The sequence below is a fragment of the Salmo trutta genome, unplaced genomic scaffold, assembly GCF_901001165.1.
Source record: "Salmo trutta unplaced genomic scaffold, fSalTru1.1, whole genome shotgun sequence".
In the NCBI taxonomy this organism is placed as follows: domain Eukaryota; kingdom Metazoa; phylum Chordata; class Actinopteri; order Salmoniformes; family Salmonidae; genus Salmo; species Salmo trutta.
Window position 1 is genome coordinate 14,715,060 of NW_021822911.1, and position 27,762 is coordinate 14,742,821.

The 27,762-nt window shown below is 40.6% G+C and overlaps 1 protein-coding gene across 1 annotated transcript in view; it reads left to right on the forward strand.

The window, feature by feature from the left end:
- Positions 1-27,762, forward strand: part of LOC115186638 (zinc finger protein 135-like) — a gene marked incomplete at both ends in the record, with an annotated part of 67,108 nt that overhangs the window by 13,169 nt on the left and 26,177 nt on the right. The window contains one exon of the mRNA XM_029746207.1: positions 11,711-11,731. Coding sequence (XP_029602067.1) covers positions 11,711-11,731 — 21 coding nt within the window. The remainder of the gene's footprint in view (positions 1-11,710; positions 11,732-27,762) is intronic.

The following is a 27,762-nucleotide window of genomic DNA, read 5'->3' on the forward strand; positions in this document are numbered from 1 at the left end:
TCAGTAGTTGAATCCTTTGACATATTGATTTCAACAAATGAACTGGGTTGGTTGAAAAGTGAAACTAAACGTACAGTGGGGGAAAAAAGTATTTGATCCCCTGCTGATTTTGTACATTTGCCCACTTACAAAGAAATTATCAGTCTATAATTTTAATAGTAGGTTTTTGACATGCGTTTTTCTGGATATTTGTGTTGTTATTCTGTCTCTCACTGTTCAAATAAACCTACCATTAAAATTATAGACTGATCCTTTCTTTGTCAGTGGGCAAACGTACAAAGTCAGCAGGGGATCAAATACTTTTTTCCCCCACTGTACATATCATGCACTATTTTGACAGTGGAAGATATACTGAATTTATACTGTTTTTCATACTAAGATGGACCAAGATATGTGTTGTTTTTGCACATATCTGTTCATTGGTTTTGCAAGAGTCTGTTGATTGGTCAGTCATTGGGTTCATTTGTTTTACAACATGTTCAAATCAAATCAAGCTTTATTTATTTATACAGCACATTTCAGACATGGATGCAACACAATGGCTTCACAGGAAAAAACAAATATTTACCACAACAAACAAGATTAACAACTGAAAGACTAGAGAGCATTCTAAGGAAATTCCATTGATAAAAATATAATCAATTGGATGCAACATCCAACCCAAAATATAAGCTTGTTTTACTACATTGTTTGTTACGTTCCCCAGCAGTAAACCAGAAATGTCCCTTAAATAGAAGAGGGAACTAACAAAGAGTCACTGACAACAACCACAACTAAACAGGAGGGCCTCTGAATGACACTATGGGGGTGTCCACTGAAAGTTGACTAGTAACAACAACTGGGACCTAAAAGACACCCACCATGAGACCCACTAAATCTGCCCAAGAAGAGGCAAACAAAAGAAAAACCCACACCAAACTTAAAGACAGGAAGTAAACCAAAAAGGTGGAGCAACTAAAGGTGTTGACTCTCCACATGTATCAAGACAACTGGAGCACTGGACAAGACACTCTTAAATAGAACCTGGACCAGCTCAGGTGAAACACCTTCCCACTAACGAGATGGACAAGCCAGCACAGGTGTAACACATACTGACTAACGAGGTGACACCAATCAGTGCGTCCTACGTGCTAACGCGCTCGACGGGCTAAAGTCCAACCTCAAAACATAAATTGAAAAACCAAAGCCTGTAACACCTTCCCCATTAAGACAACAAATATATCCTATGTTTTTGTTGGACAAGTTTGCTCACCAACAACAGAAAACAACTTCCATTTCTTATTATAATCAACTACAATGCTTCACCTTCTACAATATAAACACGGTGTCTACTGGCTGTCAACAATTAAAAACAAAAAAAAACTTTTTTAAATAATAATATACAATAGTATTATTTTTTTCTCCTTTTTCTTTCTATAGAATCCTAAAACTCACTAGCTTCTAGAACTCTCGTCTTCCTAAAACTCATTAGCTTCTAGAACTCTCGTCTTCCTAAAACTCACTAGCTTCTAGAACTCTCGTCCCCCTTGGAACGAGCCCAAACAAAACTCATCTCCAATACGGAAAAACGTGCAGTTAAAATCAATTGTGATCCATGGTAACGCACTGGCTAAACACAAAACTTTTTGACTGCACACCCTTGAGACAATCAGAAACCAAGTTGTCCTTACCACAGACATGTCTGATTTCAAGAGGAAACTCCTGCAATATCCATAGTAACTTTCCACCTCACTGCAGAGCTTCTCTCTCTTTTCAGGGTTCACTAGATAGGCATGTTATTGGATCGGGGCCCAGTCCCCAATGTCATGCTCTAGTACATTTGGGTTGGCACATCTGAGAATGAACCCTGATATTCTAAAAGCAGGGTAACAATGTCAATATAATTGAACCCAAAAATTGTCAGTTGGTTGCATAAATAATTATGATTACTAAATGTTACATGAAATGTAAAAATGAAATATTTGGTTGCATAGTCCTTTTTTCAAAGTATTTTCAATGACATGTTGCTAGGTGTGATAGCCAAATGTTAAAACACAGTTTTAACGTGTACAAATCAATTACCAATATGCAGAAACAGTTTTGGATATATTGAAAACCTAAACATAAAATGGGTCATACTATATACACAAACATCTGCCACAATAATCATATTACTTGTATTTTTTTAAACAAGCACCTTATTAACTGCACAAGCACCAGAAACGCTGTTGTTTTGATAAGTAGCAATAAATTACTGATATCGATCAGGTTGTACGTGCTGTTGAAACTAACACAACTAAAAAAACACATGGAAATGGGAGATATCTTTTACCTCACTGATTAGAGGACAACATGCAGAAGACAGTCAGCTACATTTTGGAGTGATGCATTTAAATTTAGGGGTCGCTAAACAAAGGAACGCAACACTTATTTGTCATCACTCATCGATATCACGTTGAAATCAATTGTACCGAGAGGAGGGAGATGAGGTTGCACGTCCTGTTAAACTAACAGCTCAAAAACCACATGGAATCTGGGAATAATGTGTACATCACTGGTTAGAGGAACCTTTGTAGAAAACAGATCGCTACATTTTGAAGTGTTGCATTTTGATTCAAGTGGGTTGCCAATGCGGTAAGTGTAACACAACTCTTTTTCTGTTAGTCACTTTCTGTTAAATCACATAAATAGTACTTTTCCATTTCAGAGCCTGGATTTTCCCCCTGAGGCTAATATCCATATCATGTCGAAATCAATAGAACAGGGGACAAACGTTTAGGGTTCTACATTGTGACATCATTAAATTACTCCTACTACAATATTAAAACATTCTACATTGTGACATCATTAAATACTCCTTCTACAATGTTAAAACATTTGACATGAATTCATTGATTGAGGTATTTTATCAGATTATCTCTGGTCACACTGATCACAGCTGAGGTTTCTCCTGTATGTGTTATATGGTGTGTAGTCCGCTTGCTAGACGTAGTAAAACTCTTCCCACATTGAGCACAGCTATAAGATTTCTCTCCTGTGTGTGTTTTCTCTGGTGTGATATCAGGCTGGTTGACTGAATAAAACTCTTCCCACATTGATTACAGCTAAAAGGCTTCTCTCCTGTGTGTTTTCTCTGGTGTTTAGTCAGACAGCTAGACTCAGTAAAGCTCTTCCCACATTGAACACAGCTATATAGTTTCTCTCCTGTGTGTGTTCTCCGGTGTTTAGTCAGACTGTTAGATGTAACAAAACTCTTCCCACATTCATCACAGCTATAAGATGTCTCTCCTGTGTGTGTTCTCCGGTGTTTAGTCAGACTGTTAGATAAAACAAAACTCTTCCCACATTCATCACAGCTATAAGGTTTCTCTCCTGTGTGTGTTCTCTGGTGTTTAGTCAGACAGCTAGACTCAGTAAAGCTCTTCCCACATTGAGCACAGCTAAACTGTTTCTCTCCTGTGTGTGTTCTCCGGTGTTTAGTCAGACTGTTAGATGTAACATAACTCTTCCCACATTCATCACAGCTATAAGGTTTCTCTCCTGTGTGTGTTCTCTGGTGTGATATCAGGCCGGTTGACCTAGTAAAACTCTTCCCACATTGAGCACAGTTAAAAGGTTTCTCTCCTGTGTGTGTTCTCTGGTGTGATATCAGGCTGGGTGATTGAGTAAAACTCCTCCCACATTGAGTACAGCTATAAGGTTTCTCTCCTGTGTGTATTCTCTGGTGAAGAGTCAGATTACGTGATGTTGTAAAACTATTGCCACATTCATCACAGCTATAAGGTTTCTCTCCTGTGTGTGTTCTCTGGTGAAGCGTCAGATTGCTCGAAGTAGTAAAACTCTTCCCACATTGACCACAGCTATAAGGTTTCTCTCCTGTGTGTGTTCTCTGGTGTGATATCAGGCTGTTTGAATGACTAAAGCTCTTCCCACATTGAGTACAGCTATACGGTTTCTCTCCTGTGTGTGTTCTTTGGTGTACAATAAGATGGTTAGATGTATCAAAACTCTTCCCACATTGACCACAGCTATAAGGTTTCTCTCCTGTGTGGATTCTCTGATGAATTTTCATGCCTGATGAGGTGGTGAATCTTTTCCCACAGTCAGAGCAGCAGTGAGGTTTCTTCCCTGTGGATCTCTGCTGGTGTTTCTTGAGGTGTGCTAATGTGGAGAGACTCTTCTCTGCCTTGTCAGCATCATGAGGTTGTTGAGGCTCCCCAGAGGACCCACGGTAGGTCCGTCTCACTCCTGTGTGAACAACAAAGTCAGAAAGATGGTTAAAAGCCCACAACAGCGGAAATCCACTGTAAAAAAGTGATGCCAACAGCGTAGCCATGATGTTGTACAACAATTGACGTCTGTAATGAATGTAATGATTATTTGACATTTGTCTTAAAATGAGCAAGAACAGTCATATTTTGTCTTGTTTTCACATTAGTAGTAACATCTAAGACGATAAATGAGTTACTCATGTTGTTGAAACTCTAAGCAGTGTGCCAGACGACCTTTGGTCTCCAATATAGGCCCCTTTCTGTGTTTAATAAAATTGCGTCACGAGGGCGATGCACATGCAATTTGGTTGTAGAAACTCCTCCTTGCTAATGAGGAAACCGATAGTTATGGATGTAGTATATCTGCCAGGAGCAAAAATGGTGAGCAAAGATTTTAGTTTTTCACCATGTATTCTGAATGTGAATATGGGAAACCTCAGGGGAGTAACTTCCATTTACAGGTTGCTTATGAGTACATTTCACACTACTTTAGATTATAATTGTAAGGCTCGTTTGAATGTCCTGCTTAAGATAATGTTAGTGTCATCATTGCAAATCAAACGCTTTGTACTTAAAAAACACTTCAACCAGTAAAATGCTCTTTGGCTTTTCCATCAGCCTGACAATGAGGGTTTGCACACTGTTTGCCAAATTGGCCCATAACTTCACCTAACAACAAATATACCTATGTAATGAACGAAGAAGCACTTTGGTTGTTGTTGCATGACATACATAGTGTCCTCTAGGACCCATAACAATAACATAGACCTACTGTAGGACCCATAACAATAACATAGACCTACTGTAGGACCCATAACTTCACCTAACAATAACATAGACCTACTGTAGGACCCATAACTTCACCTAACAACATTGACCTACTGTAGGACCCATAACAATAACATAGACCTACTGTAGGACCCATAACTTCACCTAACAACAACAACATAGACCTACTGTAGATCCCATAACTTCACCTAACAACATAGACCTACTGTAGGACCCATAACTTCACATAACAACAACATAGACCTACTGTAGGACCCATAACTTCACCTAACAATAACATAGCCCTACTGTAGGACCCATAACTTCACCTAACAACAACAACATAGACCTACTGTAGGACCCATAACTTCACCTAACAATAACATAGCCCTACTGTAGGACCCATAACTTCACCTAACAATAACATAGCCCTACTGTAGGACCCATAACTTCACCTAACAATAACATAGACCTACTGTAGGACCCATAACTTCACCTAACAACATTGACCTACTGTAGGACCCATAACAATAACATAGACCTACTGTAGGACCCATAACTTCACCTAACAACAACATAGACCTACTGTAGGACCCATAACTTCACCTAACAACAACATAGACCTACTGTAGGACCCATAACTTCACCTAGCAACAACATAGACCTACTGTAGATCCCATAACAACAACATAGACCTACTGTAGGACCCATAACTTCACCTAACAATAACATAGCCCTACTATAGGACCCATAACTTCACCTAACAACAACATAGACCTACTGTAGGACCCATAACTTCACCTAACAACAAATAAAGGAAAATAGCTCTGTGTGTTGTACAATAGCCTGTCCATCAAGGAACACACTGAACTCTGTCTGAGAAGCAGTTGGTAAACCAGGCGAGTCAGTCATTTGAGAAACCAAGGCTGTTGAGTCTGCTGATAAGAATACGGTGATTGACAGAGTCGAAAGCCTTGGCCAGGTTGATGAAGACGGCTGCACAGTACTATCTTTTATCGATGGCGGTTATGATATCGTTTAGTACCTTGAGCGTGGCTGAGGTGCACCCGTGATCAGCTCGGAAACCGGATTGCACAGCGGAGAAGGTACGGTGGGATTCAAAATGGTCAGTGATTTGTTTGTTAACTTGGCTTTCGAAGACTTTCGAAAGGCAGGACAGGATGGATATAGGTCTGTAACAGTTTGGGTCTGGAGTGTCACCCCCTTTGAAGAGGGGGATGACCGCGGAAGCTTTCCAATCTTTAGGAATCTCAGACAATACGAAAGAGAGGTTGAACAGACTAGTAATAGGGGTTGCCACAATGGCGGCGGATAACTTTAGAAAGAGAGTGTCCAGATTGTTTAGCCCAGCTGATTTGTACGGGTCCAGGTTTTGCAACTCTTTCAGAACATCAGCTATCTGGATTTGGGTGAAGGAGAAGCTGGGGAGGCTTGGGCAAGTAGCTATGGGGGGTGGGGAGCTGTTGGCCGGGGTTGGGGTAGTCAGGAGAAAAGCATGGCCAGCTGTAGAGAAATGCTTATTGAAATTCTCGATTATCGTGGATTTATCGGTGGTGACAGTGTTTCCTATCCTCAGTGCAGTGGGCAGCTGGGAGGAGGTGCTCTTATTCTCCATGGACTTTACAGTGTCCCAAAACCTTTTGGAGTTAGAGCTACAGGATGCAAATTTCTGTTTGAAAAAGCTAGCTTTTGCTTTCCTAACTGACTGTGTGTATTGGTTCCCGACTTCTCTGAAAAGTTGCATATCGCGGATATTATTCAATGTTAGTGCAGTACGCCACAGGATGTTTTTGTGCTGGTCGAGGGCAGTCAGGTCTGGAGTGAACCAAGGGCTATATCTGTTCTTAGTTTTACAATTTTTGAAAGGGGCATGCTTATTTAAGGTGGTGAGGAAATTACTTTTAAAGAACAACCAGGCATCCCATTTTAGGTCACCTAACAGAACGAACTCTAAAGATAGATGGGGGAAATCAATTCACATATGGTGTCCAGGGCACAGCTGGGAGCTGAGGGGTGTCTGTAACAGGCGGCAACAGTGAGAGACTTATTTCTGGAGAGATTCATTTTTTTATTAGAAGCTCGAATTGTTTGTGCTTAGACCCGGAAAGTATGATAGAACTTTAAGGCCATCTCTGCAGTAGATTGCAACTCCTCCCCCTTTGGCAGTTCCATCTTGACGGAAAATGTTGTAGTTTGGGATGGAAATGTCAGAATTTTTGGTGGCCTTCCAAAGCCAGGATTCAGACATGGCAAGGACATCAAGATTGGTGGAGTGTGCTAAAGCAGTGAGTAAAACAAACTTAGGAAGGAGGCTTCTGATGTTAACATGCATAAAACCAAGGCTTTTACGGTTACAGAAGTCAACAAATGAGAGTGCCTGGGGACACACAGGACCTGGGTTAACCTCTACATCACCCGAGGAACAGAGGAGTAGGATGAGGGTACGGCTAAAGGATATCAGAACTGGTCGTCTAGTGCGTTGGGAACAGAGAATAAAAGGAGCAGATTTCTGGGCGTGGTAGGATAGATTCAAGGCATAATGTACAGACAGGGGTATGGTAGGGTGCGGGTACAGTGGAGGTAAACCTAGGCATTGAGTGACGATTAGATAGGTTGCATCTCTGGAGGCAACAGTTATGCTAGGTGAGGTGTCAGGGAAATTGCAAGATTATGTTATAATGCTTGTATTGCATTATAAGTCTTTGATATTAATTAATAGTCTGCAGCTAGAATAGTCTGCAGCTAGAAATTTGATATCATCGAACGCGAAGACCGACGAAACATCCATTCTATAACGACATTAATGAATGTCGCTTTGAAAGATCCATTCTAATCGAGAGATAGAGAGAGAATGCGGACAAAACTCTCCAACAGGACAAAAACTCTCCAACAAGGATCCCGACGACACACTGAGCGTAAATATGTATTGATTGCAATTGTTCCCGAATGAGTGAGCGTTCATGTGCAAAGGATTAGCATATCAATTGTTAATATTAATGAACTCTGTGTGCCTCCTCAGCTGCCCTTTATGACCCTTTGTTTATTAACAAGACACCAGCCATGCCGGTTTAGCCCACAAGGGCACATTACTCTACCAATTCTTTGTGACGATAATTACTGTTTGTATGTTTTCTGTGAATTACTTTGTTTAGTAAATAAATGACTTTAAGACAGTTGATGTATGGATGACTTAGTAAAGACTGGATTCGTGCAGATACAACAATTTACGACGTTTGTAATGAGACTGACGCGAGGTAAAATACACCATTTAAAACAGAAGATAAATCGGCCTGTACTATAATATAATATATAATGTTATAATATAGGAAAGTTATATTAGGAAAATTATAACTTTGTAATCTGAATATTTTCCTTGGTGCCCCGATCTCCTAGTTAAATACAGTTAAACGATTAATCAGTTGAATCGCGTAATAATAATTGCAGGGAGTTATTTTGATAAACATGTATTCAGTATAATGGTGCCCAAAGACACGACAATGGCGATGAATGGGCAGAGAGGGTCAGTTAACTACACACAGGGCCTGAGTTCGAGGCTGCGGCCGACAGATCAACAAAATAAACAAAATGGAGTACCGTGATTAATGAACAGTCCAGCAGGCATCAGCTATGTAGCCAAGTGATCATAGGGTCCAATGAACAGGAATATATGAAACAGGGAAGCCGTTAGGTAGTCGTTACTACGCTAGCCAGGAGATGCGCCTGGCTCGAGGCTAACTGGTGCTAGCTTCGGGACAAGGGCACCGACGTCTGGCAAAGGCTGGTTGAGGGCACATCAGACGGAATTACGTCGGCAGACCAGTCGTGATGGATTGGCGGGGCTCCATGTTGACAAAGGGTCCAGGCCAATTGGCAAGAGGTATTGTAGCTGGAGTAATTTTGTTTGCTAGCCGGGAGATGCACCTGGCTTGAGGCTAACTGGTGCTAGCTTCACGACAAGGGCGTTAGCCACTATAGCCAATCCGGTGCAAAGGTCCAGAGCTTACGGCAGGAATCCGGTGATGTAGTGGCTTCTAGTCATCTTAGTGAAGAGTCTGGGAGGCATCAGCTGTGTAGCCGAGTGATCATAGGGTCCACTGAGCAGGCCGGGAGATTGGCCAGGCTCAAGGCTAGCTTCGAGGCTGGGCCACTCGGTGGCAGCTAGCTAGCTGCAATTATCCGGTGTAATGGTCCAGAGCTTACGGCAGGAATACGGTGATGTAGTGGAGAAAAACAGTCCGATATGCTCAGGGTTGATATCGCGCTGTGCAGACTGGCAGGTATTATCCAGGCTAAAAGTGGCTGATGTCTGAGCTAAAAAGGTAAAGGCCGCTAGCAGTGGCTAACAATGACTAAATAGCTAGTAGCTAATTAGCTGGTTAGCTTCTGATGGAGGTTCTAGCTATAAGGTCTCACCGCCTCACATTGGGTGAGGCGGGTTGCTGGAAGGTATATTTAATTAAAAAATGGAACAAGAGATTGAAATATGTTGCAATATATACAAAAAAATACGAAAAAAACATAACATTTACAACAAACACGTCTTACTGCTACGCCATCTTGGACTACAAGATGACTCAGTTAAAAACCATTGGATTTAGCAAACTCTGAAATGATTTAGGATTTCTGTGCCCACGAAAACGGTTTTCCCAGCGTAACATAAGGAGCCACTAAATGATACATAGTTCGAGTGCATTTCAGAATACAAAAAAATTGTCCGACAGCAAGATCCAGTATTTAAGTTGAAGTTCATCATATGACAAGCGTAACGTTATGACCCTAACTACTGTTCCCTGAAGGAGGGAAACTAGGTACAACATACTATTAAATCCACGCCTCTCTGGAAGCCCTGCCTTCCACAGGTGATGAGAGTGAGGCTTGGATTTATTCCTTAAATTTAATAAGGCTCTTCACCGACCCAGGAAGGGGTGGGGCCAAATAGGTGTTGCACCTCGTTTCCCTCCTTCAGGGAACACTAATTATAGTGTTAGGTTCCATCCGCTTCCCTAAACCAATCCTGTGATCTCCTCCCGTCCACCCAGCACATTCCACAGCCACTCTGTCTTTCTACAGATCTCACTCCTTTATATACTCTGCCTCTGATCTATCATGTCTTTAATATCTCAATGTTCAAAGTTTAGCCCAAATCCAACGGTCATAAAGTTACACTCCCTTTCAGTCGGTCAACTTCGGTAAAACACTATGGGAAAATACAATCATTCCCCATGCCGACCCAAATGGATACTAAATGAAACGGCCCCTGGCAGACCACCCAGACCTGACCCAGCAAGATGCGTCAGTTTTGTCAATTTATTAATAGTCTTTTGTTTGAAACACTCCTGTCAATGTTGAATAAGGACACACACCTGATTACGCATATAGAAGTAGGACTAGTCTACCTGGCCTGTGTGCAAATGTAGGCCTATAAATGTGCCCATTTGGGGATGTCTGACAGTACTTCTGATTGTCTTAATGCACCACCACTAATGAGTTGCGGAGCTTCTCAAATATTTTTTTTTCACCTCAAACAGCAAGTAAACAAAGTCTAATAAAAAGAAAATAAAGTAATTTCACCTTTATTTAACCAGGAAGGCTAGTTGAGAACAAGTTCTCATTTGCAACTGCGACCTGGCCAAGATAAAGCATAGCAATTTGACACATACAACAACACAGAGTTACACATGGAATAAACAAAACATAGTTAATACAGTCAAAAAATCTATTGCAAATGACAATAGTTCCTCAAAGTATTTTTGTAAAATATTTCCAGCTCTCGCCCTTTTGATAACCACTCGGCATAAAAGGGAAAAATGTAATTCTCTGATCCAGTGGAAACATCATAAAATACCTGATTACTTCTTATCCTTTGCACAAATAGCCTACAGCTGTGTCTGTCCAGAACTCACTGGCAGGAAAACTGAGGGCCAGAATATTTTATACAATGTTGCAAGTTTCAGGGGGTCCAGTTGATAGTTGATACAATGTTTCAAGTTTGTTGTAGACAAGCCATGTGCAGCCAAAGTATTAATTTTTATCAGGATATTTTCTACCTGCAGAATGCAATGTTTTTATTTGTTGGCTTTATGTAGGCTATTTTTTTACATAGTAGATTTTTAGATTTTTTTTAGATTTGTATAATTTTCATTTAGATAGAATGTAGATTAATCAGACAATAATTTTGAGATAGTATTATAAATTAAATGAAACTGTTCCAGTAAAATGTGAATATGAAAATCATAACTGGCACCAGATCAGTAGAAATGGTCAGATACATTGGCACCAAATGGAAAAGGTTGCTGACTGCTGGTGTTGTCTATTTGTAGTCTATTAGTCTATCTGTAGTCTATTACTGAAAACTTCAGGAGCAGAACGGCAGAATTTACAAAGTCCAGCAGTGGGGGGGTGGGGGGGGGGGGGGGGCTTCTGGTTAGGGCAGCAGTGTAGCCTAGTGATTAGAGCGTTGGACTAGTAACCGAAAGGTTGCAAGATCGAATCCCCGAGCTGACAAGGTACAAATCTGTCATTCTGCCCCTGAACAAGGCAGTTAACCCACTGTTCCTAGGCCGTCATTGAAAGTAAGAATTTGTTCTTAACTGACTTGCCTAGTAAAAAAAAAAGGTTATGTTGATGACTGGCTCCCTTTAGTCATTTGTGAGTCTTATTTTATCAAACAGCGTGCTTAAAGCATCAGACAAGTTCAGTACATATAGATTTTATAAAAACACATGGTGTGATTGGTAGAAAGAACAGATGACTCTTGGTTGACCAAGATTTATTTTAGTTGGGGACAGCACTAGAAAATGATTTTGGGGCTCCCGAGAAGCGCAGCGGTCTAAGACACTGCATCTCAGTGCTTGAGGCGTCACTACAGACACCCTGGTTCAAATCCAGGCTGTATCACAATCGGCCATGATTGGGAGTCCCATAGGGTGGCGCACAATTGGCCCAGCGTCGTCCGGGGTAGGCAGTCATTGTAAATAAGAATTTGTTCTTAAGTGACTTGCCTAGTTAAATAAAGGTTACATTTAAATAAATAAAAAAAATGGTGTTTCATGACAAACCCTTTTTTACAAATCCGTCAAGGCACCAACTTTGAGAAGAGTTTAAAACAAAGGTTTCAAACCAATTCATGAATGTAATTGAATCATAGTATGTATTGCCTTTAATGTAATGGCATGGGAAAAAATTGGCTGAATATTATACAATGACTTATCAACAGCTCTAACAATTTGACCCACACAGGAAATCTACACTGGTAATTCTAGAATATACTATATAGCCTAGAAACCTGGTTAAACTATCATTATGACATCATTGATGAATTCTAGAATATACTATATAGCCTAGAAACCTGGTTAAACTATCATTATGACATCATGGATGAATTCTAGAATATACTATATAGCCTCGAAACCTGGTTAAACTATCATTATGACATCATGGATGAATTCCAGAATATACTATATATCCTAGAAACCTGGTTAAACTATCATTATGACATCATGGATGAATTCCAGAATATACTATATATCCTAGAAACCTGGTTAAACTATCATTATGACCTCATGGATGGCCAGTCCTTCTATTCATAGTGTAGTGAATTCATGGGGTAGCCCTGAGCTGAACTCAAACCTGGGTCCAGCGACTGTCAAGCCAACACCTACATTTACATTTAAGTCATTTAGCAGACGCTCTTATCCAGAGCGACTTACAAATTGGTGCATTCACCTTATGATATCCAGTGGAATATCACACCTTATAACTGTTACACCAAGATGTCTGAACTTCTTGAAGAGGTCGCTAGGTGTTGGGTTACGGTTGCTACAATAGCTTTCTCTATAAATTTGAGAGTGGTTACACTTCTCCTTCCCCCATCCCTCAGCTGTTTACCAAACCAAGCCTCTGGGCAGCCATTTTGTTGCTGTTTAAAAAACCCACACAACAAACCAATCTGCAGTTCAAACAATAACAAAGCTGTCATTCCTCCACTGTTTTGGTTATAAGATGATGATGGGGTTGGAGAAATGTAACTACAGACAGATAGACCTATGAATGCAAGGACTGACCATCCATGATATCAACATTATAGTTTTAACCATGTTGAGGCTATACAGTGTTGATTTACATTGTTTCTAAACATTGGAGTAAAAAAAGCTTATTTGGGGTTCTGATGGGGTACAACAGTTGAACTAAGCTCATGAGGCATGTGTTATATTCTTCAAGAATCAATGGCTATAAATAAATAATTTAAAAGTCACAATATGGATGTAGCAATTTCAGATTTCCGATTTAACACCAAACATCAGTTCAACAACTGCAGAGTTTGTGCCTCTGTATTTAAGACAGTACTTACTAGTGTTAATCAGGGAACGGTTTCTCAAAACCACCTTATGGCTAAGTTCACCGTTAGAACCATTGGACGCCTTAAGATGCGTTTGGGAAACCGGGCCCAGATGTCCAGTTTCCTCTTCTTCCTCCTCCTTTCTCGATGTAACAGTCGTCTCCCCCTCCTCCTTTTTCACTCCATAAACTGCATCCTCCTCTCCTTTTACTGTGACATCCTCCTCCTCTTTCTCTTCCTCCTCTCCTTTTACTGTAACATCCTCCTCCTCTTTCACTCTGAATGCGTCTTTTTCTTCTTTCACAGTAACGGCCTCACCCTCTACTTCTTGTTTTACTGTGATGTTCTCTTCTTTAACAGGAGGAGAATAGCTTAGTGAACTCATGGTCGGGGATGTTAGCGATGCTAATGCTAACTTAACCAGCCCGCTAGCTGACTAGTAACAACACCGTAAATATGAAATTAAATCTGATAACTAACTAGACGACAGAAGTGGTTTTAAAACACAGTTGCTAATATACTCGAAAACGTCTAAAGAGCTTTATTGTTTCGGCTATTTTGTCTAGCACGCTACCGAGGTGGCTGAATAACTGTAGCTGCTGTTGAAAGAAGAGTTCTGTCCACTAGATTATACGTCACACCAACAGCATTGCCGTAAATTCCCAGACCGCCATCTGCTGACTGGAGTGGGTAACGCAGTTGAGTAAAATGTATATTTTATTGTCAGACAAAAAGTTAAAGGGTAGGTATCAGGGACGTCGCTAGGCCTAAAATATTCATTAGCCCCCCCCCTAAATAAATCAAAATCAGTCAATATATATTTTCTGTGATTAATTTTTTTCGTCAACTGTTCCATCGCATCTTAAACTTCTTGCCCCACCGCACTAGGACCGGGGGAGGCTGCTGCTGCACTAGTGACTGTTAGACTTTCTTCAGCAAAGATGGCGGACAGAAATACTAGGAGAGAGGGGTACCCCTACACAGAACTGAACTGGATCAAAGATGGCGGACAGAAATACTAGGAGAGAGGGGTACCCCTACACAGAACTGAACTGGATCAAAGATGGAGGACAGAAATACTAGGAGAGACGGGTACCCCTACACAGAACTGATCTGGATCAAAGATGGCGGACAGAAATACTAGGAGAGGGGGGTACCCCTACACAGAACTGAACTGGATCAAAGATGGCTGACAGAAATACTAGGAGAGACGGGTACCCCTACACAGAACTGATCTGGATCAAAGATGGCGGACAGAAATACTAGGAGAGGGGGGTACCCCTACACAGAACTGAACTGGATCAAAGATGGCGGACAGAAATACTAGGAGAGAGGGGTACCCCTACACAGAACTGAACTGGATCAAAGATGGAGGACAGAAATACTAGGATGGAAGCAAATGTAAGGGATTATAATGTCATAACGAATCATGCAAAAACATGTACAGTTGACAGGAATGTTAGTTCATGTAGAGACAAACGATTATGCATTTTTTTATCATAAAGTTAATTTATGTAAATCGTGATTTAGCAAGCTAGCTGACTAGCTAACATTAACCAGCTAGCTGATTAGCTAACATTAACCAGCTAGCTGACTAGCTAACATTAGCCAGCTAGCTGACTAGCTAACATTAGCCAGCTAGCTGACTAGCTTTATGGGTGTTGTGACATGAGTATGAAATTGTACTTCTGGTTGTTTTAGGGACACCTGAAACAACCAGCAAACCAGGCTGTCGTTTTGTGAAACAGTGGATGTGTAGAATCTAGCTAGCTGAAGAATTTACTGCAAATTGAATGTACAATTTTGTAAGCTTGCCTTGCTGATATTTGCCATGTGTAACAGGGTTGGTTTTGTTTTGCCTCTAAAGAAATGTGTACTTAATGTTCAAGCATTCGTATTGGTTGGTTCAACTGATGACAATAAGGTGTGTTGTGATTGGCCCCGCTTGCAGACAGGGGAAATCGCAAACGTCAGGTCTTCCCAGTATGAAAATGTGATGCAAGGGGTCACGTTCTGAATACTGTTTTATATTTTATAATGTGTACAAGTTTGCTGTACGTTACTGATTTATACATGTGTGGGTATATGGTACCTGTTAGGGATTGAGGGGCTTTCTGGGATGTGCTTTGGCATATGATTGCTGTAGATAAGTGTGTTAGCTAGCATGCACCGATGTAATGGTCACATAAGCCCACTGCTAACACAGTTGTCTTCATGCTACAGCTTTTGCCATCGACAGCCATCAGTATCATTAAGCCCTGCACAACTACCGTGCTGTTTCCCATTTAACAACAGGAATAAATTATGCTCAACTGGGACCCTGGCTGATGTGATTTATTAGGAGAAAACACAACGCAAGGAGAGTACGATATACATCTGTTACACATGCAGATAGATGAAATAACGTAGCTAGCTATGTTCTTCCTTATTGTGCAGTGGATGATTAAAATACCTGTATGCCTATGGATGTGTAGCTAGCTATCTAGCCGATCTGTGTATGAACCCAAACGTTTGCTATACATATTAGTTCAGAACCTATGAACCTCAGCTATCATAGCCAGTTGTATCAACTTCAAAACAGCCTGAATGACATTAATGAAGCCTATGGACTGAGTAGAATATAATATCATGTTGTGCCAAGGATGCAAGTCGTATATACATGTAGTTGTTACCATGCATGAGATCCCCACATTGTAGCCTGTACATTTAATATATTCACTGATCATGTACTCTACCTTGGCAAATAAAGGTGCGGTTTAGGTATGAATGTCTTTGAGATTATTTTTCAGTCATATCCAATACCAGGAGTATCAAATTCCAGTCTTTGAATGACGCTGTGTCTGCATGTATGTTTTACAATTATACACTTCAACAGTGTTTACCAATCTTGGTCCTGGGACATCAATGGTTACACATTGTAACTAATAGACTAGAAACAGGATTTAACTAGTTAATTCATATATACAGAAATATAATGTTAAAAAACAGAACACTACACTTCCTATGCATCATGTAAATACTCTAACACTGGTTCATCTCAACATCTAATGCCCTTCATCTGCATTGATCTGATAAACACAGGATAGGTGGAGTATTTCATCACATTACACTTCATTTCAACCAGTAGAGAATGTGAAACGCTTTATTGAAAAGCTCATTATCCAAGTGTTATAAATACAAGTTTAATCTGTACTTCAATGCACATCTGTTGTGCATTATAAAAACAGAGGAAGAAAGAGGAGGTGGTGAGAGAGGTGTAAAAGACAGAAAGGGAAAGAGGTAAGCACATAGGAGCAGGGAAGGCAGCACATGATTAATGAAACACAGTGCTACATAAATATTCTCTCAGTTCATCACAATTACATAATAGTGTCTCTCGTTGGCCCAAAGGTTCTTAAAAGCAGGTGAGGTGGCGATGATGGGACTGGGGGTTGGCATCCTCTCACATCAAAACATACCTGCAGACGAGAGACAGATGGAGAGAGAGAGAGCATGTTTAAACCTTGCGTTTTTATTTTTTATTCTGACATTGTTAGTCATCAATCAGGAGGTGAAATGTAAAACTGACCTTGGATCATTAACTCTGGGACTACTGCATCTCTATCTGTATTTCAATGTAATGCATCTCTTTAATAACACTTCCTGTATAATATAAACTGACCTGGGATCATTAACTCTGGGACTACTGCATCTCTATCTGTATTTCAATGTAAAGCATCTCTTTAATAATACTTCCTGTATAATATAAACTGACCTGGGATCATTAACTCTGGGACTACTACATCTCTCTCTGTGTTTCAATGTAAAGCATCTCTTTTATAATACTTCCTGTTGACCTGACCAAGTGACCTCTCAGTGTGGTGTGGCCTCACCTGGTGTCCACACCACACTAAGTGGCTGCAGAGTACTTTATGCTGAAAAACATGAACGGACACACAAGGACAAACAATACAGCGTAGTTATAGAAATAATGAAGTGTCTTACTATTCTCCATGGTTGGCCCTCTTGCCTATTCTTTGAAGGTGGAAGGAGCCACAGTTATACACCTGAGCCTGTTTACTGCACAACACAATCCATCAATCAGATTGATACATGAGTGTGGAGGTGTGGGTTATAGGGTGTCTTATTGTTCTACATTTTTTCAATATGGGTGATTTAAAATAGTCTGTTTTGTTTTTGTACAGACATCACACCCTTACCTAAACAGCACCCTCACCTGAGAAGTAGAAATCAAAGGGAGAGAAACTGTGAATTGAATAACTGCAGTTGACATAGCTCAGTAAATGGAAGAATACTCTTATTGCAATGTGAATGGCTCTTAAAAGAGCCTTTGGTTGTGCATAGTGTAGTCTATGGTGTTGCCAGGGAACAGCACCCTCTTTGAAGAAGTAGGAGGTGAAGATCTCCTGCACACGGATTGGCTCTCTTGCTGCGTTGTTGGACCCCATCCTTGAAACATCCTGCAGAGCAGCAGACTCCTCCTCTGGCACACGGCGGCGAGCTGCAGATCCCCTCCTGGTCCTCGTGTCCATCCTCATGAAGTTACGCAGGACACAGGTAGCCTTCACACACCTGAATTCCTCCAGGAGGCAGTCCCAGATGACCCTGGTCACCCAATCTTGCAGTGCCCTACACGGTAACTGTAGGCAATAGTTTTGAAGGAATCTCCAGTGACAAGGTATCTGTAGGAATATGGAAGACAATGTAATTATTAGACTGTTACATCACCAGGTCATTGTGGATTACTAAAGTATAATATCCCTGATAACAAATCATGATAACATTGGATTGATAGATGCATGGGCACACATATGTACATGTGTAGCATGTGACAATAACAGGATCATATCAAGGACGGCATCCTTCTAGACCTATCTGCTGCCTTTGATACCGTGAACCATCAGATCCTCCTCTCCACCCTCTCCGAGCTGGGCATCTCCGGCGCGGCCCACGCTTAGATTGCGTCCAACCTGACAGGTCGCGTGGCGAGAATCTGTCTCCGCACCACGTGCTCTCACCACTGGTGTCCCCCAGGGCTCTGTTCTAGGCCCTCTCCTTTTCTCACTATACACCAAGTCACTTGGCTCGGTCATATCCTCACATGGTCTCTCCTATCATTGCTACGCAGACGACACACAATTAATCTTCTCCTTTCCCCGTTCTGATAACCAGGTGGCGAATCGCATCTCTGCATGTCTGGCAGACATATCAGTGTGGATGACGGCTCACCACCTCAAGCTGAACCTCGGCAAGACGGAGCTGCTCCTCCTCCCAGGGAAGGACTGCCCGTTCCATGATCTCGCCATCACGGTTGACAACTCCCTTGTGTCCTCCTCCCAGAGTGCTAAGAACCTTGGCGTGACCCTGGACAACACCCTGTCGTTCTCCACTAACATCAAGGCGGTGACCCGATCCTGTAGGTTCATGCTCTACAACATTCGCAGAGTACGACCCTGCCTCACACAGGAAGCGGCGCAGGTCCTAGTCCAGGCACTTGTCATCTCCCGTCTGGATTACTGCAACTCGCTGTTGGCTGGGCTCCCTGCCTGTGCCATTAAACCCCTACAACTCATCCAGAACGCCGCAGCCCGTCTGGTGTTCAACCTTCCCAAGTTCTCTCACGTCACCCCGCTCCTCCGCTCTCTCCACTGGCTTCCAGTTGAAGCTCGCATCCGCTACAAGTCCATGCTGCTTGCCTACGGAGCTGTGAGGGGAATGGCACCTCCGTACCTTCAGGCTCTGATCAGGCCCTACACCCAAAACAAGGGCACTGCGTTCATCCACCTCTGGCCTGCTCGCCTCCCTACCTCTGAGGAAGCACAGCTCCCGCTCAGCCCAGTCAAAACTGTTCGCTGCTCTGGCACCCCAATGATGGAACAAGCTCCCTCACGACGCCAGGACAGCGGAGTCAATCACCACCTTCCGGAGACACCTGAAACCCCACCTCTTTAAGGAATACCTGGGATAGGATAAAGTAATCCTTCTACCCCCCCCCCCCCAAAAGATTTAGATGCACTATTGTGAAGTGGTTGTTCCACTGGATATCTTAAGGTGAATGCACCAATTTGTAAGTCGCTCTGGATAAGAGCGTCTGCTAAATGACTTAAATGTAAATGTAAATGTAATGTACATGTGTAGCATGTGACAATAACAGGATCATATCAAGGATAGCATCACAAATGAAAACATAAATACCACTTGAAGCTTGATGATGAGTTGATCATTTGAATCAGCTGTGCAGTGTGAAGGCAAAAACAACAATGTGCCCCTCTGAGTCCCCAGGACTGAGAACCACTGCTCTTCATTGGGACCTCTTCATATGTAGACTGGCTTTCATAGAGCTCTTTATCTGAGGATCGAAAACCTCACAAGAAACAGACTTCATTATAGTCAAATTACACCACACTGAATATTATGTTACTATTATCTCCGTCCTCACTTCTAGGGACAGGAACTACACAAAAGTACCTGCCCTATCCAGAATAGCCTCCTCTGTCACTGACAGTTGGGGCTGCTATCCTTTCACCCTCCATGGCTGTTAGCTAGCTACCTACAAATGAATTTGGAGTTTGTTTTTTACAGTGATAAATACATCAAGATAGCTAGCTAAGTGAATTAAATATCAGCAACTACCTAACTTCATATTAGCTATCTAGCTATACAGTATTTGAAGTTGGTTAGATAGCTAGCAAGCCAACTAGCTAGCTCATTTAACAGCTCATTTGAGTTAGCCTGCACTGTAGCTAGTTAGCTAATAATACATTGTTGTTTTTTACATTTTCAAAATCTATTTACTTACTTAATTACTTGAATAGGTTCTCCCAGCCATGTGGACAACTGGAAACAGGGCAGTAAAGTTTGTCACCAGGGCGCTTTAGAGGATATTACTATTGAACTATGTACCCATTTAATAACCAGACCTTCATACAAACTTGCTCTGCTGAATTCTTGACGGAGTCACAATGGGCGGCCTAAGAGGCATCTAGTCCATCTGCTGACTGGACGCAGTTCAGTACACACAAACGACATCATATTAACATTAACTACATCACACCTTCCCAGACCCACTAGCACACATCTTCAGCGCACGCATCTCAACACTGACACACCCCCATCTCCAGCTCCTGCATCACTCTCCACCAGCGTGGCGGATGTGTTGCTACCTACCCTTAAAATACATGAGCTGGCGCACACCCAGAGAAATTGTTTGTGTGGAGGTGCTGACTAACGGCGAATAAACTATAAACTATCAAAATAAAGAAAGTCGCACACTCCATGTTTAAACTCCCAGTAATCTATTGGGTATTTACCAACGTTTCGGCATCACTGTGCCTTCCTCAGGGTGATGTCATGAATACTGGAACCAGGTTATGTAGACAAACAGTGCAATTAGTTTAACCAATGACAATAGTGAGGGGTGTGTCATAATGATTAAGTTAATTAAAATTAATTAGTGAAACTGTTAAATAGTATATGACATTAAATATTTTACTGTATTGTTATCATAGAAACATCATGGAATATTGTACATCATATTAAATATATTACTCTATTGTTATCATATAGAAACATCATGGAATATTGTACATCATATTAAATATATTACTCTATTGTTATCATATAGAAACATCATGGAATATTGTACATCATATTAAATATATTACTGTATTGTTATCATATAGAAACATCATGGAATATTGTACATCATATTAGCATCAACATACATTATTGTTTCATTCAATTTCACATAATAAGGATATTTAATATTTTCAAGTTCAGAAGTCAGAACCCATCACCTGCTATGTAAGAGACAGAAGAATGCACAATGGTCAATGCTATCTGGGATCCTTGGGACATCCCTACCCTAAACCCTAACCTTAACCCCTACCTTAACCTATTTAAATGTCAACTTCAACGGGCTAGGGACGTCCCAAGGATGTATCTCTACCTGAAAATACATGATCTAAGTGATTGATAGTTGGTTTTCAGCAGTCATAAAGCCTTATTTACTTTAATGAACTACTAAAATAGTGAATTTGTCAGACAGTATAGACAGCAGCTCTACACTTTATTGACTGACTGATCCATTCATCCTTCCATCCCTCCTCAGCCTTCCTCTCCTCTGAAGACCCAGTGAGGGTGGAGCTCAGTCAGAGAGCTGTTGAGGGACTGGTTAGGAAGAACACTTCTACAGCCAGAGAGGTCAGAGGTCACACATGGTTTAGATGGTAAATATTTATGTCCCCTTAGTGGTTCATCACGTCAGCTAAAGGGAATATGTTCCATTTATGTTTATTTACATTAGTGCAAATTGTCCACTGATATTGGTGTAATTTCTCACCCCTTTTGGCTGAATGAAAGTTAATTTCCCCTCAGGCACACACATATGTTCTTTGATATTATGAAGGTAATTTGTGTCAAATTTACCTTTCCCCACTCATTCACCCCATCTCTTTACATTGCTGATGCATATTTGGTGGCCTGACTGCATCCAGACGATGTCAAAGGCCCATCCTGGTAGATCTTAACCTAATGCAGCTTGGAGTGATCGGATGACAGAAGTCACATTTAAGTGCCAGGTGTAACTGAGGCCATAGATGCTCCATATCCATTACTTTGAGTGTTTTATATAATATGACTAAATGTGTTTCTGTGTTGCAGGGGCAGTCAATAAATGGAACAGCAAGGCCACAGAACATGACATAAGCAGAGCTGTGGGAGACCACCTCAAGCCCCTGGTAGAGCCGGGGGTGGTGTTTACCACTCCACCACGCCTTCACCAGGCTGGAAAAGTGGGATTGATACTGGTTTCATACTAAGAGGGACCAGGAGTCTGTTGATTGGTCAGTCATTGGGTTAATTTGTTGAAATCAAATCAAGCTTTATTTATACAGCACATTTCAGACATGGATGCAACACAATGGCTTCACAGGAAAAAAATGAAAATAAACAGAAATATTTAGTACACAAATATGAGGATAAAAAACAACAAACAGAAGATTAACAACTGAAAGACTAATGAACATTCTAAGGAAATGCCATTGATTAAAATATTAATTGGATGCAACATCCAACCCAAAATATAAGCATGTTTTTAGGAGGGGCTCTGAAAGACACTATGGGGGTGTCCACTGGAAGTTGACTAGTAACAACAACTGGGACCTAAAAGACACCCACCATGAGACCCACTAAATCTGCCCAAGAAGAGGCAAACAAAATAAAAACCCACACCAAACTTAAAGACAGGAAGCAAACCAAAAAGGTGGATCAACTAAAGGTGTTGACTCTCCACATGTATCAAGACAACTGGAGCACTGGGCCAGACACTCTTAAATAGAACCTGGACCAGCTCAGGTGAAACACCTTCCCACTAACGAGATGGACAAGCCAGCACAGGTGTAACACATACTGACTAACGAGGTGACACCAATCAGTGCGTCCTACGTGCTAACGAGCTAGACGGGCTAACGAGCTAGACGTGCTAACGAGCTAGACGTGCTAACGAGCTAGACGCGCTAACGAGCTAGATGCGCTAAAGTCCAACCTCAAAACATAAATGGAAAAACCAAAGCCTGTAACACCTTCCCCCTTAAGACAACAAATATTTCCTATATTTTTGATGGACAAGTTTGCTCACCACCAACAGAAAACAACTTCCATTTCACATTATAATCAACTACAATGATTCACCTTCACCAATACAAACATGGTGTCTACTGGCTGTCAACAATTAAAAACACGCATTTAAATAATAATATACAATCGTATTATTTTTTTCTCCTTTTTCTTTATATAGAATCCTAAAACTCACTAGCTTCTAGAACTCTCGTCCCCTTGGAAGGAACCCAAAAATAAACTCAAATCAAATTGTATTAGTCACGTGATAATAAGAGATAAAACTCATCTCCAACACGGAAAAACGTGTCAAAATAAATTGTGATCCATGGCAACGCACTGGCTAAACGCAAAACACAAATCTTTTTGACTGCCCACCCTTGAGACAAACCAAGAAACCAAGTTGTCCTTACCACGGACATGTCAGAGCTTCTCTCTCTTTTCAGGGTTCACTAGATAGGCATGTTGTTGGATCGGGGCCCAGTCCCCAATGTCATGCTCTAGTACATTTGGGTTGGCACATCTGAGAATGAACCCTGATATTCTAAAAGCAGGATAACAATGTCAATATAATTGTACCCAAAAATTGTCAGTTGGTTGCATGAATAAGTATTACATGAATTGTAAATATGAAATATCAAAACCAAATGTACACCCCTTTGTTAATACATATTGACAATAATGAACCTAATGGTGAGGCATGAAATAATAAAAAAAATCTGATTTTGTCAGGCTGAATGTTTTACATTTTTTACATTTTACATTTTAGTCATTTAGCAGACGCTCTTATCCAGAGCGACTTACAGTAGTGAATACATACATTTCATTTAAAAAAAATGTTTTACTTATTTTTAAATATGAGGTGATTTGAGTCATGCTTCTTCAGTAGTGGAATAAAGACAATTAGCATTTTAATGTTGTAAAGAAATACTGGAGTGATGTAGGATTGTTAATAAAATTGATTATAGACCAATTTATTATACTGTGTCCATGTGTATAGGCTGCAAGTACGTTGAAATGAAGTTGTTTTAAAGTCATTGAAAAAACGACCAGAAAAGACATCTTTTCAACTTTCACTTTCAACAACCGAACATATATTGGACATCGGGCATAGTCTTATTTTCAACGTCTTTTCAATGACATTTTGCTAAATGAGAATAGTGCAATGTCAAAACACAGTTTTAACGTGTCCAAATCAATAACCAATAAGCAGAAACAGTTGGCGATATATTGAAAACCTAAACATTTTGAAGTGTTGCATTTTGATTCAAGTTTTATTAAATCTCATAAATAGTACTCTCATAAATAGTAACTCTTCCATTTCAGAGCCTGGATTTTCCCCCTGAGGATAATATCCATATCATGTTGAAATCAATAGAACAGGGGACAAACGTTTAGGGTTCTACATTGTGACATCATTAAAATTCTCCTACTACAATGTTAAAACATTCTACATTGTGACATCATTAAATACTCCTACTACAATGTTAAAATATTCTACATTCTGACATTATTTCATCGATATCATGAAACAACTCCTTCATGTATTTTCTGATGTTTAATCAGAGATCTTTTATCAGAGTATATCTTCCCACATTGATCACAGCCATGAGGTTTCTCTCCTGTGTGTGTTCTCTGGTGAATAGTTAGATAGCAAGATGTAGAAAAACTCTTCCCACATTGATCACAGCTATAAGATTTCTCTCTTGTGTGTGTCCGCTGGTGTACTATCAGGCTGCTTGGGTGAGATAAACTCTTCCCACATTGATCACAGCTATAAGGTTTCTCTCCAGTGTGTATTCTCTGGTGTTTAGTTAGACAGCTAGATGTAGTAAAACTCTTCCCACATTGATCACAGCTAAAAGGTTTCTCTCCAGTGTGTATTCTCTGGTGTGATTTCAGGGTTTGTAGGCCAATAAAACTCTTCCCACATTGATCACAGCCATAAGGTTTCTCTCCTGTGTGTGTTCTCTGGTGTATAGTTAGACAGCTAGATGAAGTAAAACTCTTCCCACATTGATCACAGCTATAAGGTTTCTCTCCTGTGTGTCCCCGCTGGTGTACTATCAGGTTGCTTAGCTGAGTAAAACTCTTCCCATATTGATCACAGCCATAAGGTTTCTCTCCAGTGTGTGTTCTCTGGTGTGATTTCAGGGTTTGTAGCAGAATAAATCTCTCCCCACATTGATCACAGCCGTAAGGTTTCTCTCCTGTGTGTGTTCTCTGGTGTATTGTTAGATAGCTAGATGTAGTAAAACTCTTCCCACATTGATCACAGGTATATTGTTTCTCTCCTGTGTGTGTTCTCTGGTGTATAGTTAGATTGCTAGATGTAGTAAAACTCTTCCCACATTGATCACAGCCGTAAGGTTTCTCTCCTGTGTGAATTCTTTGATGTATTTTAAGGTTTGATGAAGAGTTGAATCTTTTCCCACAGTCAGAGCAGCAGTGAGATTTCTTCCCTGTGGGTCTCTGCTGGTGTTTCTTGAATAGTTCTGATCTGGAGAGACTCTTCTCTGCCTCTTCAGCATCATGAGGTTGTTGAGGCTCCCCAGAGGATCCACGATAGTCCCGTCTCTCTCCTGTGTGAACAACAAAGTCAGACAGATGGTTAAAGGCCCACAACAGTGGAAATCCACTGTTTATTTGAGGTAAAGGGTGATGCCCAGAGCATACCAATGAAGCTGTACAACAATTTGACATCTGTTAAATTTGAAAATTAAGACAGTCAAGATAGCAACAATAGTCAGATTTAGTCTTGTTTTCACAGAAGTAACATCGATGAATGTAGGCTAGAAATAAGTTATTCAAGTTGTTAAAATCCTAAAAAGTGTGCCAGACGACTTTTGGTCTCCAATAAAGGCCTTTTTCTGTGTTTGCTAAAATTGCAGCACGAGGGCAAAGCACACACAATATGGTTGCAGAAACTCCTTCCTGCTAATGAGGAAACCACTAGTTATGGATGTAGTATATCTGGTAATGAGGAAACCACTAGTTATGAATGTAGTATATCTGCTAATGAGGAAACCACTAGTTATGGATGTAGTATATCTGGTAATGAGGAAACCACTAGTTATGGATGTAGTATATCTGCCTGGAGCAAAAAATGGTGAGGAAAGATTTTAGTTTTTCACAATGTATTCTGAATATTACAGCGCAAGATCAGGAGTGCTACTCAAAGAAACTCACATTAAGCTCTGTGTCTATTCACTAATTCACCACCGTGGGGGAAAACTCAGGGGAGTTCTCATAGGTTGACAGCAAATATAGCCTCCATTTACAGGTTGCTTATGAGTGCATTTCACATTATTTTTGGATTATAATTGTAAGGCTCGCTTGAAACCCTGCTTAATTTCTGTGTGTTATTGTCGCAAATCAACTGCTTTATACTTAAAAAAACACTTCAACCAGTAAAATGCTCTTTGGCTAGCTTTTCCATCAGCCTGACAATGAGGGTTTGTACACTAAGTGTTTAACAAACAATAACATAGTAGAGGTCGACCGATTATGATTTTTCAACGCCAATACTGATTATTGGAGGACCTAAAAAAGGTCCTGCTCTTACCGATTAAATCGGCCGATTTTAAATATATATATATATTTGTAATAATGACAATTACAACAATACTGAATGAACACATTTATTTTAACTTAATATAATACATAAATAAAATCAATTTAGTCTCAAATAAATAATGAAACATGTTCCATTTAGTTTAAATAATGCAAAAACACAGTGTTGGAGAAGAAAGTAAAAGTGAAATATGTGCCATGTAAAAAAGCTAACGTTTAAGTTCCTTGCTCAGAACATGAGAACATATGAAAGCTGGTGGTTCCTTTTAACACGAGTCTTCAATATTCCCAGTGAATAAGTTTTAAGTTGTAGTTATTATAGGAATTATATTACTATTTCTGTCTATACCATTTGTATTTTATATACCTTTGACTATTGGATGTTCTTATAGGTACTATAGTATTGCCAGCCTAATCTTGGGAGTTGACAGGCTTGAAATCATAAACAGAGCTGTGCTTCAAGCATTGCAAAGAGCTACTGGCAAACGCAGGAAAGTGCTGTTTGAATGAATGTTTGAATGAATGCTTACAAGCCTGCTGCTGCCTACCACCACTCAGTCACAGCTCAGTCAGACTGCTCTATCAAATATCAATTCATAGACTTAATTATAATATAATAAACACAGAAATAGGAGCCTTAGGTCATATTCAATTTAATATCGCTCTTCACTGACCCAGGAAAGGGAGGGGCCAAACAGGTGTTGTACCTCGTTTCCCTCCTTCAGGGAAGAGTCATTACAGTCATAAAGTCACACTCCCTTTCAGTCGGTCAACTTCGGTACAACATACTATGGGGAAAGAGAATCATTCCCCATGCCAACCCAAACGGATACTAAATGAAATGGCCCCTGGCAGACCACCCAGACCTGACCCCGCAAGATGCGTCAGTTTTGTCAATTTATTTTCTGTCTTTTGTTTGAAACACTCCTGTCAATGTTGAGTAAGGACACACACCTGATTACGCATATAGAAGTGGGATTAGTCTAATAGCCTACAGCTGTGTCTGTCCCAAACTCACTGGCGCAGGAAACTCTGTGGGCCCAGAATATTTTATACAATGTTGCAAGCTTGCCTTCTTCAGTTTCAGGCGACCCAGTTGATAGTAGATACAATGTTTCAAAATCATTGTAGACAGGCCATGAGCAGCCAATGTGATTTATAAGGTATTTATTTTTATCAGGATATTTTCTAACTGCA